The sequence below is a fragment of the Bos indicus genome, chromosome 10, assembly GCF_029378745.1.
Source record: "Bos indicus isolate NIAB-ARS_2022 breed Sahiwal x Tharparkar chromosome 10, NIAB-ARS_B.indTharparkar_mat_pri_1.0, whole genome shotgun sequence".
Classification (NCBI taxonomy): Eukaryota; Metazoa; Chordata; class Mammalia; order Artiodactyla; family Bovidae; genus Bos; species Bos indicus.
The window spans coordinates 8,535,310-8,552,218 of NC_091769.1; the positions used below are offsets into that span (position 1 = coordinate 8,535,310).

General features: G+C 44.0%; 1 protein-coding gene across 5 annotated transcripts in view; it reads left to right on the top strand.

The window, feature by feature from the left end:
• Window positions 1–16,909, top strand: part of PDE8B (phosphodiesterase 8B) — a 293,772-nt gene that overhangs the window by 190,473 nt on the left and 86,390 nt on the right. For all 5 annotated transcript variants that reach the window (XM_070796633.1, XM_019968081.2, XM_019968080.2 and 2 more), the window contains 2 exons: window positions 10,374–10,564; window positions 14,483–14,542. In XM_070796633.1, coding sequence (XP_070652734.1) covers window positions 10,374–10,564; window positions 14,483–14,542 — 251 coding nt within the window. The remainder of the gene's footprint in view (window positions 1–10,373; window positions 10,565–14,482; window positions 14,543–16,909) is intronic.

A 16,909-nucleotide genomic window follows, 5' to 3' on the forward strand; every position in this document is an offset into this window, starting at 1 on the left:
CCAGTTATTAAGTTTTCCACATAAAACTTTTAAGAAGATATATTCCTGTTTCTGGAAGACAGGCTTCTGTATCTGTGAAATTAATTCACCTTTATTAATGATGCTATTCAAACCACTTCTATCTTAACTTTTTGTGTTCCGTCAGTTTCTGTTGTAATGGCTATGTCAGTAGCCTCAATATTTTTTAAAATATTTTCTGATGTTCTGAATCTGCCACGTTAATCTGTATCCAAGTTCTAGATTTATGTATGTTCTTGGTAACTCTTGCTTTTATATATTGTCCCTCTTTAAACTTCTACCTTAATTTATATTTTATTTGCTGGTAATATGGTTGGACCAGCTTTCTTTAGTTAATATTTTCCTGATATATCTTTTTCTATCTTTTCACTGTCATTTTTATTTATAACTTTATGTTAAATATCCCTCTTATACGGAACACATAGTTTTATTTTTCTAAAACCTATTCTGATAAACTAACTTTAATAAGTAAGTTTAATCTGGTTACATTGAGTGTGCTTACTGATATAATTAGTCTTCTTTTGTATTTTCTATTTTATTACCCTTTTCCCCTTGTTTCTACTATTTGTTAAAATGGTTTTCAGAATTACCTTTTACTGTCTCTGTTTTAGAAGGTTTAAGTTAGGCTCCTACTTTAGTGGTTTTCCTTAAATTATTTTTAATATGTTTGCTTAGCAGTCAAATTTTGTAACAAAGTCTCAGGTATACTATATTTCTGTCCTCTGAAGTATGATGTAGTCCTTTGCAGTATTTAAATATTCTATAATAGCCTCAGTTGTCTGTAAGTTTTGACTGACATTTGGTATGTTAAAGCATAATAAAACATTTTAAATTTGTGCTCATAAGCTATGAAATATAGTAACTAATAAAATCAATGCTGTGAATCCATCAGCCAGCATAAGAGGTGGGATGTTCCCAGTGGTACCATGTACCTGCCTGGTTCCTGTCCCATGAGTTTGGGCCCTGTGACAGCAGCTAAAAGTAGTCAAGAGTCCCTCTCTGAATGAGGGGCGGAATAATGAAGAAAACTCTTTTTTAAAAAATAAGCTCAACTTAGAACCAAGGATGCCTTTACTCCTGGGTCTCATTCAAGCATAATTTTAGGCACTGATCCATCCAGTTCAAGTCCACATGCTCAAGACTCCACAGCAGGTGTTGTCGGGAAGAAGGGAGCCACAGGATGACCCCTGACCGCCCAGGGAGTCTGGCTGGTTTTTTTAATTGTCTTTTACATTCTCACTGGAAGGGCAGGGATATCCAATCAAGTGTTCTTGTGCTTCTGATACTGTCATTGCAACCGTCTTAGAAAGGGCCTAGAACCTTAGTTTTTACATTTTATTTCTTGGAGAAAAAAAATACCTGCTCTGTAATTTCACTGCCTTGCTGAAAATGTTAACTGTGTCAGCTGGAGCCCGTAGGACTTGGGAGGAACTTACTTGACAAGCATATTCCAGGATGTGGTTGCTTTGGAGGTGCTTTTCTGAGGTCACTGGAGGGGATTTGCTCCCATGTGGTGGCCAGGCAGTGTGATGTGGGCTGGTGGAGCGCTACTGGGGTGGAGTGGGTGGATGTGCCTTGCAGAGTTGTAGAGGACAGCTCTCCTGGGTGAATGCCTGTGACTCACGGCAGGGCATGTTTTCCAGTCTTAGCAAAAAAGAAAAGTAGAGGGAATATTATGAGGCAATAGATTTTTATCAACTGGTGCCATCTGGAAACCAAGAGGCCCTTCCTTCATCAATGCCTGGAGCGTATTCACTTTCCAGTGTGTGGAATTATTTCTGCTTAGGCTGTTGCCGCCCCCACCCCTCAGACTGAGCCTTCCAGCTGGCCTTGGAAGCAGATCCTGACTGCTGTGACCTGAGCATTCTCCCAGCAAGACAGCAGTTTCCTTTAAAACTTATACTTCCATATTGTGTGGACATGGATTTTATTTTTTCCCCCTGGAACCATTATATATTGGAGACTTTATCTGGCAATCCTCTGGCCTTGTGGGAAGCTGATCTTGATACATTAAGTGATGGAGTGATGGAAATGTTCAGATTCAGTAACTCCCTGTGGTTAGCGTCTTCTCTCCTGTCTGTCCTGATTGCTGGCACCAAGTCGTGTCCTCTACCCAGCCAGTTTCATGGAACCACAGAGTTGTTAGTGACTTTAGTTGTTAGGGTCCAGTATTTTAGGGGTAAAAACAGAGCATGTTACTTATGATTATTATAAGCTTGAGGGTCAGGTCAACCACACTTTAGATCTTGTTAGCTGCTGACTTGGGTGTGTGTCTTAACCATTCCACACCTCAGTTCCCACATCTGTAAGTGGGGATGATGCCCACCTCCAAAGAAAGATTTGTGAAAGGGTTACTAAATGAGGTAGTATATTTAAAGTCCTTTCAATATCATGGCTGGCCCTTAAATTCTCATCAAACTATAGCTACTTGAAAAAGCCCTCACTTTGCATAGTTCCAGTATACACAAATTTCGGAGTTTAGTCAACATCAGATAACCAAAAAGATGTATTAAACAAAGTATATGAGCATCACGTTCCTAGGGACATTTAAGGAAAGCTCCCAAACTGTTGTCTCCAAATGAATCGACCCCACCTATGATCACATTGGCCAGTTGTTCAGTGACCACTTATCCACGTGGTCTACTCTTAGGAGCTCCTTGTTCCCTGGCTTTTGCTTAAAGCCAAACCAAGTATTCTGAAAATTAGATGTTTAATTGTGGACATTGACAATCCATTTGGAGACATGTAGGAAGCAACAGAACCGGACATAGAACAACAGACTGGTTCCAAATAGGAAAAGGAGTTCGTCAAGGCTGTATATTGTCACCCTGCTTATTTAACTTATATGCAGAGTACATCATGAGAAGCTCTGGGCTGGAAGGAACACAAGCTGGAATCAAGATTGCCGGGAGAAATATCAATAACCTCAGATATGCAGATCACACCACCCTTATGGCAGAAAGTGAAGAGGAACTCAAAAGCCTCTTGATGAAAGTGAAAGTGGAGAGTGAAAAAGTTGGCTTAAAGCTCAACATTCAGAAAATGAAGATCATGGTATCCGGTCCCATCACTTCATGGGAAATAGATGGGGAAACAGTGGAAACAGTGTCAGACTTTATTTTCTTGGGCTCCAAAATCACTGCAGATGGTGACTGCAGCCATGAAATTAAAAGATGCTTACTCCTTGGAAGGAAAGTTATGACCAACCTAGATAGCATATTCAAAAGCAGAGACATTACTTTGCCAACAAAGGTCTGTCTAGTCAAGGCTATGGTTTTTCCTGTGGTCATGTATGGATGTGAGAGTTGGACTGTGAAGGCTGAGAGCTGAAGAATTGATGGTTTTGAACTGTGGTGTTGGAGAAGACTCTTGAGAGTCCCTTGGACTGCAAGGAGATCCAACCAGTCCATTCTGAAGGAGATCAGCCCTGGGATTAACTGCAGTACTCTGGCCACCTCATGCGAAGAGTTGACTCATTGGAAAAGACTCTGATGCTGGGAGGGATTGGGGGCAAGAGGAGAAGGGGACGACAGAGGATGAGATGGCTGGATGGCATCACTGACTTGATGGATGTGAGTCTGAGTGAACTCCGGGAGTTGGTGATGGACAGGGAGGCCTGGCGTGCTGTGATTCATGGGGTTGCAAAGAGTCGGACACGACTGAGGGACTGAACTGAACTGAATTGAGGCATATCCTTTCTAGAAAAAACACTAATAATGATGAAAATGTACACTGTCTGCAAGTTAAAGAAAAGTTAGGGGTTTTTTTTTTCATCTTTTTTGTAATTATATAGTTTCATTCTCATTTAACTGTGAAAGACAGCTTATTGCTATCCTTAGAAAGATAGTTTTTCAGACCTTCTTGATAAAACATGTCAAAGGAATGGTTATAATACTTCCAACACAGCCCAGGGACATCAGAAGGATTACTGAAGGAGGAGCTGGGGATTACGGGTCTAGCTCTGCAACTGCTTTGATCAGGGGAGTTGCTGCCCTCATCTGTTGAATGGGTGATGGTGGGTCACCCCCAGAGTCCCTTCCTGCCCTGAAAACTCCTGAGAGTCATAGTCCCCCTGTCATTGCCTCTAGGACACCCCCCAGGTCACCTGCAGTCTGGCTGCTACCCCTCTGCAATCTCTTACACCAGACCCCCCGCACTTATTCTCTGGACCCTGCCCTGGGTTATCCATTACTTCATCAATCTGGCTTGGGTTGAAAGATGATTTAAACTTTGCAATTCCAAAAAATGTAGGTAGAAATACAGGGAGGCCCAGCCTGACAGTCTGAGGTTTTCATTGTTACATTTGAAAAGCCATACCCCAATGGCACAGCAGATGAAAAATCGGCCTGCAATGCAGGAGACACAAGAGACGTGGGTTCAGTCCCAGGGTCAGGAAGATCCCTTGGAGGAAGGCATGGCAACCCACTTCAGTGTTCTTGCCTGGAGAATCCCCATGGATAGAGGAGCCTGGCGGGGTACAGTCCATGGGGTCACAAAGAGTCGGACACGACTGAGCACACAGCACACACAAGTAGCCTTCACTTTGCACAGTTTCAGTATACACAGACTAGGTTGTGTATGCCTGGTCACAAAGATTGCAGTCACGTTGGTGTTTGAACTGTGATAATTGCATGAAGTTGCTACAAACTTTTCTGATAGTTCTTCAGTCCACAAGTCATTACAGAAATTACAAACATGCAGCGTGATCAGAGACAGATGTGCAGCCTGGACGGTGCCAATCTCGAGGCTTGTTTCACAGTCTCTGTTAAAGCAAAGTGTGCCCCTTTATTTCTCTGTGATAACCTACCTGACATTACGCAAAAGCTGATGATTGAAAGAGGAAGTTAGCTGCCCAAAATGAAAGCATAGTAAAGAAGTGGAAGGTGATAATGCTAGACGTGAATGGCAGTGTAAATGGAGTTAGAGGAGAAAGCTGGCTGGCAGGAGAAAGCTCACTCCTGCCAGTGAGATATTCCAGGGTGTAGCCAGGGGAAGTTAGTCTCAACGCAAGTTCATTGAGCTAAGTGAAGGAAGTGGTTGTGACGAAAAGGATGAAATATCACAGATGAAGTGATGCCAGCAGAAAACTGCACATTAATTAAAGGAACTCTGGGGACATTTCATGACATTGAAAGTACAGAGGATAAAATGTTGGAAGTTTATCCAAACTTAGGAGTTTATAATTCACCAAGGCATAAAGAGGCTCACATAATTTATACAGCTGGAGGAAAGCAAGCACTGTTCAAACTACTCAGTAAGCTGAAAAAAAACTTCAGAGTCTCAGTTTCTAATGTTTCAAAGAAAGTGCACTGAATAAGTGTTAATTTTACATTTTTCATTTCCCTGTACATTTATAACCAATAATAAAGGTTTTGTATGTTTTGACAAAGTTTCTAAATGTCATAGAAAGTAGCTGTGACCGTTCTTCATTCAGTTTGCTTCGCATGGCCATTTGTATGATCTGGCGCTACCGTGCAGAGTGGGCGCTGCCTGTGTATGTGTTCCGATCCTGGACAAACCCAAGTTGGCCAAGACCTGCTCCAGAGGAAGATGTTTCCTCCTTGTCCCAGGCTTCACCACAGGGCTGCTTTCAGTCTTCTTCTCTTTTGCTGTGTTTGCAACAGCACAGTGAGGTTGGTGTAACAAAACTGCTTCCTTCTTCCCGTTCTGCTGCGCGGGGATTCCTTCCCTGGATGCCGTGCCCATGCTCTGTCTTTGGCCACCGGCTAGTACTGCATCCCTCATGCTTATCTGCTTACCTGAACGTGTCCCCGGCTTGGTCCTGGGGGCAGACACTGGACTCTAGTTGTCTCTGTCAGCTTCTGACTCCCAGTTCTTATATCTTAGGCGATAGATCAACAAAAGTATTCTTCAAAGGAACGTTCCACATACTATTTAGAGTAGGTGAGAGTGAGTTAACTTTTACTCTATAAATAAAAAGCAATATGCTTTTTTTTATTTTCATTTTTTGGCCACACTTTGCAGCATGTGGGATCTTAGCTTCCTGGTCAGGGAGCCCTCTGCATTGGAAGGTGGAGGATCACCAGGGAAGTCCCAAGTTCGGCTATATGCTTTCATTAATTATTTTGTAAAAATCATTTTATTCATAAAAATCATGTAATAATCATCCCTTTAAAAATCACTTTAAGGGATTTGCCTCAATGAATGGTCGGTAAACATTTCCACATTGACATGTTTAACAAGAAACTAAATACTGATACATAAAATGATAAGTTTGAAGAGGGACTATATCACATAAGGTTTTTTAGGGGTTGCATTCTTTGGTTTGGAGTAACAGTTGCCTTTCACAAAATAGTAAATGAATAAGAAATGTATTAGTGTATTTTTTCCCCCAGAATCCAAGGAAGAGTTGAAAGCCATGGTTTAGAAAGGGTGGCAGTGAGCCATTTCTGAGTATTTTGACAGAAGGAACTTGCGGTTTTTCCTTCAATCTCTTTATATTAATGGCCCATGGGTCCTAATTCTCAGCCTCTGTGTCTCTCTGTTCAAATTTCAAATTCCCCAAAACAACATTATTAGCCCAGCTGTGGCCTAGGAGATAGGGGCAGAGAGTATAACTTTGGCTATGCCGTCTTCCTAGAGAAAATAGAATTTTCCAGATAGGCAGACTTTAACAACAATGTCACGGCTATAGTACTTTAAAATATATGTATATACATTTTAATTGCCATAGATTTTCATTTTGCTTAGGAATTGAATCATTGAAAAGTAATCTTTCTGAATTAATCTTTTATAAATGGAAAGAATTTTGAATAGTACCTAGAGAGAGTTTTCTAGTGAGTACTTTTATAAAAATTCTTGTTTCGGTATGTAGACTTTAATTTTTAATCAGGTAGAGTGAAGCCAACAGAGTAGGAGAGACTGTCATTGAAAGATAGTTTATTCCTCACAGTTCTGAGAGGAGGGGCAGGCCACGCAGGACCACAGAGGGAAGCACAGAGGCCGGTTGGAGGCAGGGAGTGTGAGGGCCAAAGTGTGGTCAGGAGCTGTGGTTATGCTCTCTGTGCGAAGCGGTGAGGCAGGGCTGGCAGGGTAGACAGGTGTGACTGGCTGAATCACTCAGGAGATGTGTTGGGCAGAAGGACCGTCCCTAGTTGCCTGGTACCCGGCCCTGGAGTGATTTAGGACAGGCGGATAGTGGTCCAGAGGGTTAGCGAGTGGTAGAGGTGGTAGGAGCCGACTCCGGATTGGTTTGCATATGGAAAATGCATTCCTAGGCAAGTCCTTGGCTTTCTCTAGGCATCTCTCCAGGGTCAGCAAGGCTCCAGACATCAAAGCATTAGAAATGCAGAAGTTAACCTGGCTAAGACTATGCACTCCCAATGCAGGGGGCTCAGGTTTGATCCCTGGTCAGGGAACTAGATCCTGCATGCCACAACTAAGAGTTCAGATGCTGCCACCTAAGATCCTGAGTGCCGCAACTAAGACCCAACACAGCCAAATAAAATAAAAAAAATTTTAAGGCATGATTAATACAAGTCCCTACATGTTCAGTTGGTTGGTAAGTTTCCATGTGAAATCCAGCATAACTTCCCAAAGTGGCTACAAGGCATTACACAAGGGAGCCCTCTGCTGTGACCTCCACTTCCTGTCCCTGTCTTTTGGCCTCCCCGCTGTCACACTGGCTTCCTTGCAGTTCTTGAACGCATCAGCCATGCATCCCACTGAAGGGACCAGTGGATCTGTTCCCTCTTTGTGGGATGATTTATCTTTAGTGATCATTTTGACTTTTCCATTTTCTTTGGGCATCTGCTCATATGTCACTTCCTTGGTGGGGCTTACCCTAAGCACCCTACTTAATACTGCTCCCAGCAGCCTCTACTGTTTCACCTAACACTTACCACTTTCAGCATTCCATATCATTTGTTTATTTATTATGCCTGTTGTTTGAGGTCAAGAGGTCATATTTATTTTGTTAGCATACTCTAAGCAATTAAAAAATCATGTCTACACATAGTAGGTGCTCAATAATATTTGAATAATGACATTATTTTTCCAAAAGTGGAGCACTCCAGTCTTTTAAGGACACATAAGACATCAGAGATTAGTACCTGTATCAGTGGCCAGTATGGGAATACAGTTAGGCTCTTATTGCATAAGTCAAATGTTGTTGTTTAGTTGCTAAGTCATGTTCGACTCTCTTGCAACTCCGTAGACTATAGACTGTCAGTCTCCTCTGTCCATGAGATTTCCCAGGCAAGAATATTGGAGTGGGTAGCCATTTCCTTCTCTGGGGGATCTTCCTGACCCAGGGGTCAAACTCATGTCTCCTGCATTGCAGGTGGACTCTTTACCACTGAGCCACCAGGGAAGCATTAGTCAAATATTGAGGCATAAATGTAGAAAGGAAATATAAAGTGTTGAGATTCTTGCTTAGCAATCATTATTCAGCCAGACAGATGGGACAAGAGGTTCTGTCACCTTCCCTGACGTTTAGCCTTTGCATCTTGAGTTTCTCATGCTAATACCACAGCTACATCAAGTCAAAGGCCAGTGACTTTTTGTGCTAACCAATTTATTCTGCCTGATTTTTTTCACTGTAGCTCCATTGTTAACAGTTCCATTTGAAGGCTTTCTTTTCACTATCAAGATCCGGAAGGCTGCGTCCCTCACTTCTCTTGGAAGAGCTGCCTCCCACTTCTTTCCAGGAGTAGGTCTGTAGCGAAGGTTCTGGGGGATAGCCTGGCCTGAGGACTGACGGACCCTTGCCCACAGTGAGCCATGAAGAAGGGTGGCTGCCTCACGTGTTACTGGCATGTGATTTCAAGCCATGTGCTAAAAGAAAATATCAAAATCATGCTTAAAAATATGATTTCTCTTCTGGAATCACGGTATTTGAGAAAACAGGAAATGATTCAAGCAGTGTAGAACAACTGACATTTATGATGCATTCAGATGTTAAATGATAAAGGATTATTGGAGAGGCTTAGGTATAAAATGGTATTGTGGTTTTCTCTTTTTAGAAAAGAGTTTTTTTTCTTTAATAGATACATACAGGTGAAATATGTGGGATTTGCTGTAAAGTAATACAAGAGTTGGAAAGTGGGTAGGGAAAGCATTGAGGTCACATTGGCCAGGAGTGGCTTACTGCTGAAACTGGGTGATGGGTCCATGAGAGTCATTATCCTGTTATTTTCGTTATTCTGTTTATTTTCAGTTTTCAGTTAGTGAAGGATTTTTTAAAATGTAGTGGTAATTATTGACCAATTTCTCTTCTTTCTGATTTTAAGTGGAATACATTCACCCTTTCATCATGAAGATTGGTATTGACTATGGGCTTAAAGGACCAGAAACTTCCCTTCTGTTCGTAATTGTTTAAATGAGAACTGAATGGTGAAGAATGTTAAATGCTTATCATTATCCTGAGATTATTAATATATGTACTTCTTATTCGGTCTGTTGCATGATGTAGTCTTACTCCAGTTGACAGTAAAAGCCCTCTTTTATTTTACAGAAACCCTGTGCTCAGTCATCCAGTCACTCAGGTACCAAGTGCTGCCCGGCAGGGTCACAGCAGGAGCAAGTCAGACAGGTCTTCCCTGCCCCGAACTCCATTCTAGTGGGGAAGAGAGACCATAAACAAACAAATGAACAAGCTCAGGTGCTGGTGTGGCCATCTCTGGCATTGTGGCCCCCAGGGGATCTGGGTTCCAGAGCCCAGGGAATGATGAGGGCACGTGGGTGGTGGTAAGCACTGCCGTCTTCTTTCCAGGGAGTGGGGCTGTACTTTCCTGTGAAGAAAAAGAGGCCTGCTTCCTCACCTTAGCTCCAGTAGCTTCACATTTCATGATTGTTCTTTGCAGATTCAGCAAGTGCTGGGTGTTGCAGTTAGTTTTTGAGGATGTTTTGAGTTCCATCCTTTTTGCGTCTGGATAAAGATTTCAGTGCTAAGTTCGGAGAGGCAGCCTCTAGGTACCTCAGGCAAACCCCAACTGCCCTGACCCCAAATACGTGAGCATGTGAACCACAGGCTAACCTATGTTGATGAGCCTGTTACCATTTTACTGATCAGTCCATTTGAAGACAGAGCCACTTAGGAAATTATAAATGGGTAGCAACCTCCAACGGTGGTGCAGCTTGTCTTCTGTGCTCACTCAGACCTCCCAGCTCGCTTACATCGCACTGTTTTTAGCACATCTGATATTGGAGAAGCTGTAGGCTGAAGGTGCCCTGCCTTGTTCAGAGACACCCGGGAAGCAGGGGACCAGCTGGGATTTGAACCCAGGGGGCTTCTCTCCAGAGGCTGCATCCTCCACCAGTATCATGTAGGTCTGCTTCCAATCGTCTCTAAGGATGATGACTTCTGTCAAGATCCTCTTTTCTGTGTGTTTCAGGTTTTGCTCATCTTTGCAAAGGAAGATAGTCAGAGTGATGGATTCTGGTGGGCCTGTGACAGAGCCGGTTACAGCTGCAATATTGCTCGGACTCCAGAGTCAGCCCTGGAATGCTTTCTAGATAAACATCATGAGATTATTGTAATCGATCACAGACAGACTCGAAACTTCGATGCAGAAGCAGTGTGCAGGTACCGTAGTTATGTTAATATATTAGCAAATGTCCACTTAACAGCTTAAAATGAAATTCACGTATACATGTCTTTAGTTCCAGCCCAAATGTCTCTAAAATATGTGTTGATGTTTCTAAGCAGTATATATAGATTTCTACGATGAAAGCTATAGCTCCTCCTATGGCCTTTTCTATTTTTCCACATTTGCCTTCCAAAGAATTTAGAGGTGTGAGCTGGGCTCCTCTGAAAACTTTAGGGCATTTTTTCCCCTTGAGTATTGTTCATGTTGCACTTAAAAAAAAAAAATGAGATTCACACAGTTCTTATTACACAGATATGGTTTGGATTTAAACCAGATATTTTAATCCTAATTATTCTGTCCCAAAATGAACATCAGAAATGTGTGAAATAGACCATTTCTGCCTGCCTGGCAACAGATGGATAGATTTTACAGCAGTTGGGGAGGAAAGGCAGCCACTTTTCAGCAGCAGAAGAATCTCCCAAGGATCCAAAGCCCCTGCTTGTTTACAGAAATGCTTGCACTCTGGGGAGGAAACGCTTGTCTGTTCATAAATAAATGCAGTCATCAGAGTTAGCTCTGGATGAACCCATCCATTTGGCACAAGTGGAATGCTTTGAAGCTCAATGGGAAGAGGTCACTAATTAAATGTGGGACCAGGACAGACTCCAGTTACAAACAGAATGGAAATTGTCTTGACTATTAGCAAGCGAAATGAAAGGCAGGGAAATGGCTTCTTAGACCTGTTGGTACCCTGACAAGAAATGAGTGCATTTAAGAGAAGCTTCTCCTCATAGGCATCACCTTGCTGTTCTTTGACCATTTTCAGTTTCCCAAAGAAGAAACTTTCTTAAGGAACCTATTTTAAAATGTCTTATAGGTCTCAAATAATCCTATCTTCCTGCATAGAAACATTTGCCTGTTTAACTATATAATAAAGTATATCACAAAATATTTCGTATTTTTAGTATTAAGGGAAGAAAGAGTTGTTCAGCCATGTCCAACTCTTTGTGACCCCATGGACTTTAGCTTGGCAGGCTCCTCAGTCCATGGAATTCTCCAGGCAAGAATACTGGAGTGGGTTGCCATTCTCTTCCGCAGGGAATCTTCCTGATTCAGGGATCAAAGTCGGGTTTCCTGCATTGCAGGCAGACTCTCTCTGCTGTCTGAGTTACCAGGAAAGCCACCAGGGAAGTAATAAGAAATAGATATGTACATATGTGGATATATATGTATGTTGTGTGTATAAAATGATTGTCAGGCTAGAATTGAGTCTCTTATAGCTAAATATATCTGTATTTTCTTGATCTCCACTTACAGTTACATGATTTTTTTAGTAGAAATAGCACAATCCTTTATACATATATAGAATGATATAAGACAGGCTTCAGCTATAAAAAGAAGAAATGAATAGGAAGAATTCTTTTAATTCAGGCAAAGGCACAATTTAGTAGATAAACTTTATAATCTTCCTTGAATATACAGGAAGGTGGTTTTGTTTCCTGTTGAGGGAATTTTTTATCTTAGCTGCTCAGAAAAACACTGAAGCATCTGTGCAGTTCGAAAGCCAGGTTACGTCTCTGCTGGTGCGTTTCCAGTTACTGGTCAACTTGATGGAGAGATTCCTGAATGCTGGATTGTGAGCACGTCTGCCCTAAAATGAGAGGAGACGCATTCCCAGCAGATGTGCATTATTCATTGTCGTCGGCGGTCCAGGACCCCTGGCTTTTGAGCTGGGCTGGACCTTAGTGTGCTTCTTTGGACCTCAGCCTCACCAGTCCCCGGACCCCCCTTAGTCCTCTCAAGCAGAAAGAGGTCCAAGTCCCTTTGGCCACACCTGTTCCTTCTTTGGAGGAATGAGAGAGAAGAGATCAGTGGCAGGAAGGGACCCAAAACACAGACACCAGTCTCAAAAGAAGCTGAGTGAGCTCCAGCTAGTTATAACATGTTTCCTCTTGCCTAAGCCCCACCCCTTAGAATGCAGCCCAACAGACACCCAGACACCTTGAGGGGGTGGAAGAGGCTGAAGGAAAGTGAGGCATGCGCAGCAGCTCCCTGGAGATGAGCACACACCTCTGAGATGCTGTCCATTGTTTTCATTAGGTGCTCCTGGTATTTCTGCTGAGAATTCAGTAGAAGGCTCCTAAGTAGGAGATAGTGTAGTTTAATGTGACCAGTCCGTGGTAGGGACAGGAGCTTCCCAGGTGGCGCTCGTGGTAAAGAACCTGCCTGCCAGTGCAGGAGATGGAAGAGATGTGGTTTTGATGCCTGGGTCAAGAAGATCCCCTGGAGGAGGGCATGGCAATCCACTCCAGTATTCTTGCCAGAAGAATTCCATGGACAGAGGAGCCATAGGAAGTAATCTGCTGTCCACAGTGAGTTCAGGCCTCTCTTCAAAGGAGCTTATTCAAATACCATTTATCCACAAGGAGACCTGTACTTCCCAGAAAGACAGCAGCTGGCCATCGTCTTGAGCCTTCTCCTCACATGGAGTGAGGTCTCAAGGAACAGACCATGGGAAGGTACATTTTTAGAGGAAGGTGAGGACATTTAGTCACGAGGGTGAAGCAGTATGAGCTGGCTGTCCCTGGGGGAGCACTGGTGCACACACATTAAAATGGAGAGGAGCAGAAATGCCCGGAGCTGGAAAGAAACGAATATAAGCTGCTTCACAGATTCCTCAGGAGCAGCCTTGAGCTTTCACTTCTCAGAGCGGATGGTTCCCTTGTGAGGGATCTCGGAATACGGAGAGGCCAGACCATGGAGATGGATCGAAACAGACATGCTTATTTGTATGAAGGTTCCAATATGTGGCCCTTTCTTAAGAATTCATTGACTCATGACCCCTGACCAGGGGTCTAAACCAGAATCTAAACTGTAGCATAGCACAGTTTCCAGGAAGATTCTTGGACTTCAGAATTCTTCTGTATTTTAACCCTGTTAAATTCCTACTACTATTACTACTACTACTAAGTCACTTCAGTCATGTCCGACTCTGTGCGACCCCATGGACAGAAGCCCACCAGGCTCCCCCATCCCTGGGATTCTCTAGGCAAGAACACTGGAGTGGGTTGCCATTTCCTTCTCCAATGCATGAAAGTGAAAAGTGAAAGGGAAGTCGCTCAGTCGTGTCCGACTCTTAGCGACCCCATGGACTGCAGCCTACCAAGCTCCTCTGCCCATGGGATTTTCCAGGCAAGAGTACTGGAGTGGGGTGCCATTGCCTTCTCCGTTAAATGACAGACAGGTGGTCATGGTACGACAGACATCATTATAGTAACAGTTACTGCATTGATCGTTTCTCAGCCCTACTTGATGACTCAGCTGTTTAAAGTATTTGAACAAAAATAACAGTACAACCAAAAAACTGGAGTGGTCCTTTGTACAGTTTTTAAAAGACCTTCGCCTGCACCTGTGTATCCAGCTGCCTTCTTTTAAGATCAACTTTCTGAACTATCTATTATTTTAAAAGAAAAACAGGTCCAACTTAATTAGCTCCTCAAGTACAAACTGATAACTAGAGAATTGTCGGACTGCCAGTTTTCTTGCAGAGTGGAATTTCAATCAGAAAACATGGAATTTAAGTGGAATTTGCCAGTTTTTGAAGTGGAACATTGGCAGATCTGACCTACTGGAGAATTGCCCGGGAATTTCTTTTAGATGTGTTGGGTGGGGGGGGGGGGGGGGGTGTGTTTTTTTTTTGTTTGGTTTTTTGGGTTTGTTTTTTTTTTAGTAAAACAAAGATTGTCCTGATCCATAAGAGCATCTTCCTTTGTTGTCTTCCACATGTTTTCAGACTCCTTCTTTACAGGGACGTTTGATTTCCTTCCGTTTTCCCTTTGAAGAAGTCCCACAGTCAGTCAGTCATCAGAACGAGGCCACATCGCCTGGTCTGACATGGCGCTTTCTTGTTTCAGGTCAATCCGGGCTACGAACCCCTCGGAGCACGCAGTGATCCTTGCCGTGGTCTCACAAGCGTAAGCTCACCCCCAGCCCCCCGCTGGGAGCCCCGCTGTTCCTCCTGAAACCTTCTCTGACGTAACACATTCTCAGAGCTAGCAAAGCCACGGGGGAGGTCTTTGGCCTAACACCAGCAACCTTCGATCTCACTTGGGATTTTCCTTGTTTTGCAAGTTTCTAGAAATATGTAGGCCTTTCTCTTTATCCTCTCTAATTTCTGTTAGCACCTCAGGAAAAGAATGGTTACTCACTGTATGCCAGAAATGAGTGGAAAATCTCAGGAGGAGGAGGTCTGAACAGAATGTTGTTCCAGCTTACCTTTTTTCTTTGAAGAAAAGAGATAGGGAAATGCTTGTTTTTTCACTTAAGAAAAAATAAATTATACCATGAGAACTGGCACCAAAGCCACTGCCAGAAAAGGAATGTGCAATCTCTGTTAGGACCGTTATGTGGCTAGAAGCAGGACGAAAGGATAGATGCCAGTGCTGGAAGGGAAAAAGAGGGCTTGAGCTGTAGGTCGGAGACTGTGGGATGAGAAACCCCTGTGCTGCGTGTAGAACATGGCCCGCACTTAGAATGAGAGGCCAGGAAGGAGAAAAGCTGCGTGTACAGCCGGCACGATGAGACCCTTTGCCCATCCCAAAATGTGTTGTAGCCACTTAATGGCCATCACTAGCTTTGGAGAGCATAAGACCTTAATTTGAGCCCAGGACTGACTGGACTTGGCCCCGTTCTGAGAGTTGGCACAGATTCTGCCCCGGAGGAGCTAACAGACCAGCAGCTCAGAGTGTCAGTCTCCCTCAGACGGGCCCTACCCAGGGGGAGATTTAAAATATCCACTCTGAGGCCATATTGGGACAGTAAGAAATTCTGGCTTCCAAGTCTTGCCCTATCCAAAGACTCCTCCTGACCTGCGACTCCTTGAGTGTCTTGTTAGGAGCTGTGTCTCTTCACTTTGACACCTACCACAGGGTCTGAGGCAAGGAACGTCAAGAAACTGTCCCACTGGCCTCAGCATCTTGTGATGACAGGATCTCGAGGGAAAGAGCGAGGGGACTAGCCTTCTTCAGCCTCTTTGCTTATATTTTATCTTCTGGGGACTGAGAACTCTTAACAGGGTCTTAGAGCCTTGACATGGGTACCAGACCACACAGCATCTGCCCAAGCATGGCTGATTCCATGGGCCCAAAAACAAAATATTCGTTTTTTTCCTGCTCATATAGCAAAAATGTGTGCTTGTCCTTGACAAGTGGTGGTTTGTTGTGTCTCGTTATGAGTTTTCACTTTTTTCCCTGTTTTTTGAAAATATTTCATTTATAGAGGAAGTTCATAATGCTTCCCAGGTGGCGGGTAGTGGTAAAGAACTCGCCTGCCAATGCAGGAGACATAAGAAATGCGGGTTCAATCCCTGGGTCAGGAAGATTCCCCTGGAGGAGGAAATGGCAACCGACTACAGTATTCTTGGCTGGGATAGCCCATGGACAGAGGAGCCTGGCAGGTTATAGTCCATGGGGTCACAGAGAGTCATGCACGACTGAGGTGACTCGGCACGCACAGTAATAAAATTAATGCTGCTTGTACCATCCGGCTTATGAAGTAGGACATGATTCATACCTCTGGAGCCCGTTTTGTGCCCCTACTTATTTATTGACCAGAGAGGGTAGAACCTTGAGTTCCTGAAGAGGGAGGGAGAAGAGCTTTTCCCTGTCATGTGGGATTCAGCCACAGGTGATGAGGCAGATATGCCCTGGGATTTCTGGGCAGGCAGAGCTGTCTGCTTCTCCGGCCAATCCCTAGTGTCCTATTTTTCATCCCCTTTTCTACGGCACGTGCTGCATGTCTCTTGCGGGCTGTCTTGGGGACACCATCTCTTATAAAGATGACAGCAGAGCTTCAGCACGACTTCACGATCAGCTGACCCCATCCCCACCTTGTACTTAAACTGCAGCTCTGAGACCTGGAGGCAGGCTCAGTGCAGGAAGCCACCCCGTGAAATGAGAGCCAGTGAGTTTTGTCTCCTTCCCTCTAACTTGGCTCTCCTGATGGTTCTCCTCTCCTGTTGGCTCTGGGGCGCTGCGGCCTCTGATGCCAGTTGTCCTCCTGAGAGTTGGACCCAGCTAGGTCTAGGGGTGGGCGTCGTGCTTCCAGACTGTCTGGGGGTGTCAAAGGGCACAGTGCTCTGCAGGGTGAGCGTTGCACATACATCGTCCCTCGATGCGCTGCTCCTGTACACTTGCTCCAACTCTGAGGGAGCCTCTCGTGCATACCTGTGCCACCATTCTCACCCACACTGCTGGAGTTCCCTCTACTGTCTCTGCTCTTTTTGCATCCAGAGGCGGATGTGTGAGTCTGGCTTCCTGTAAGACAGGTGCCCGCTGCAGGTG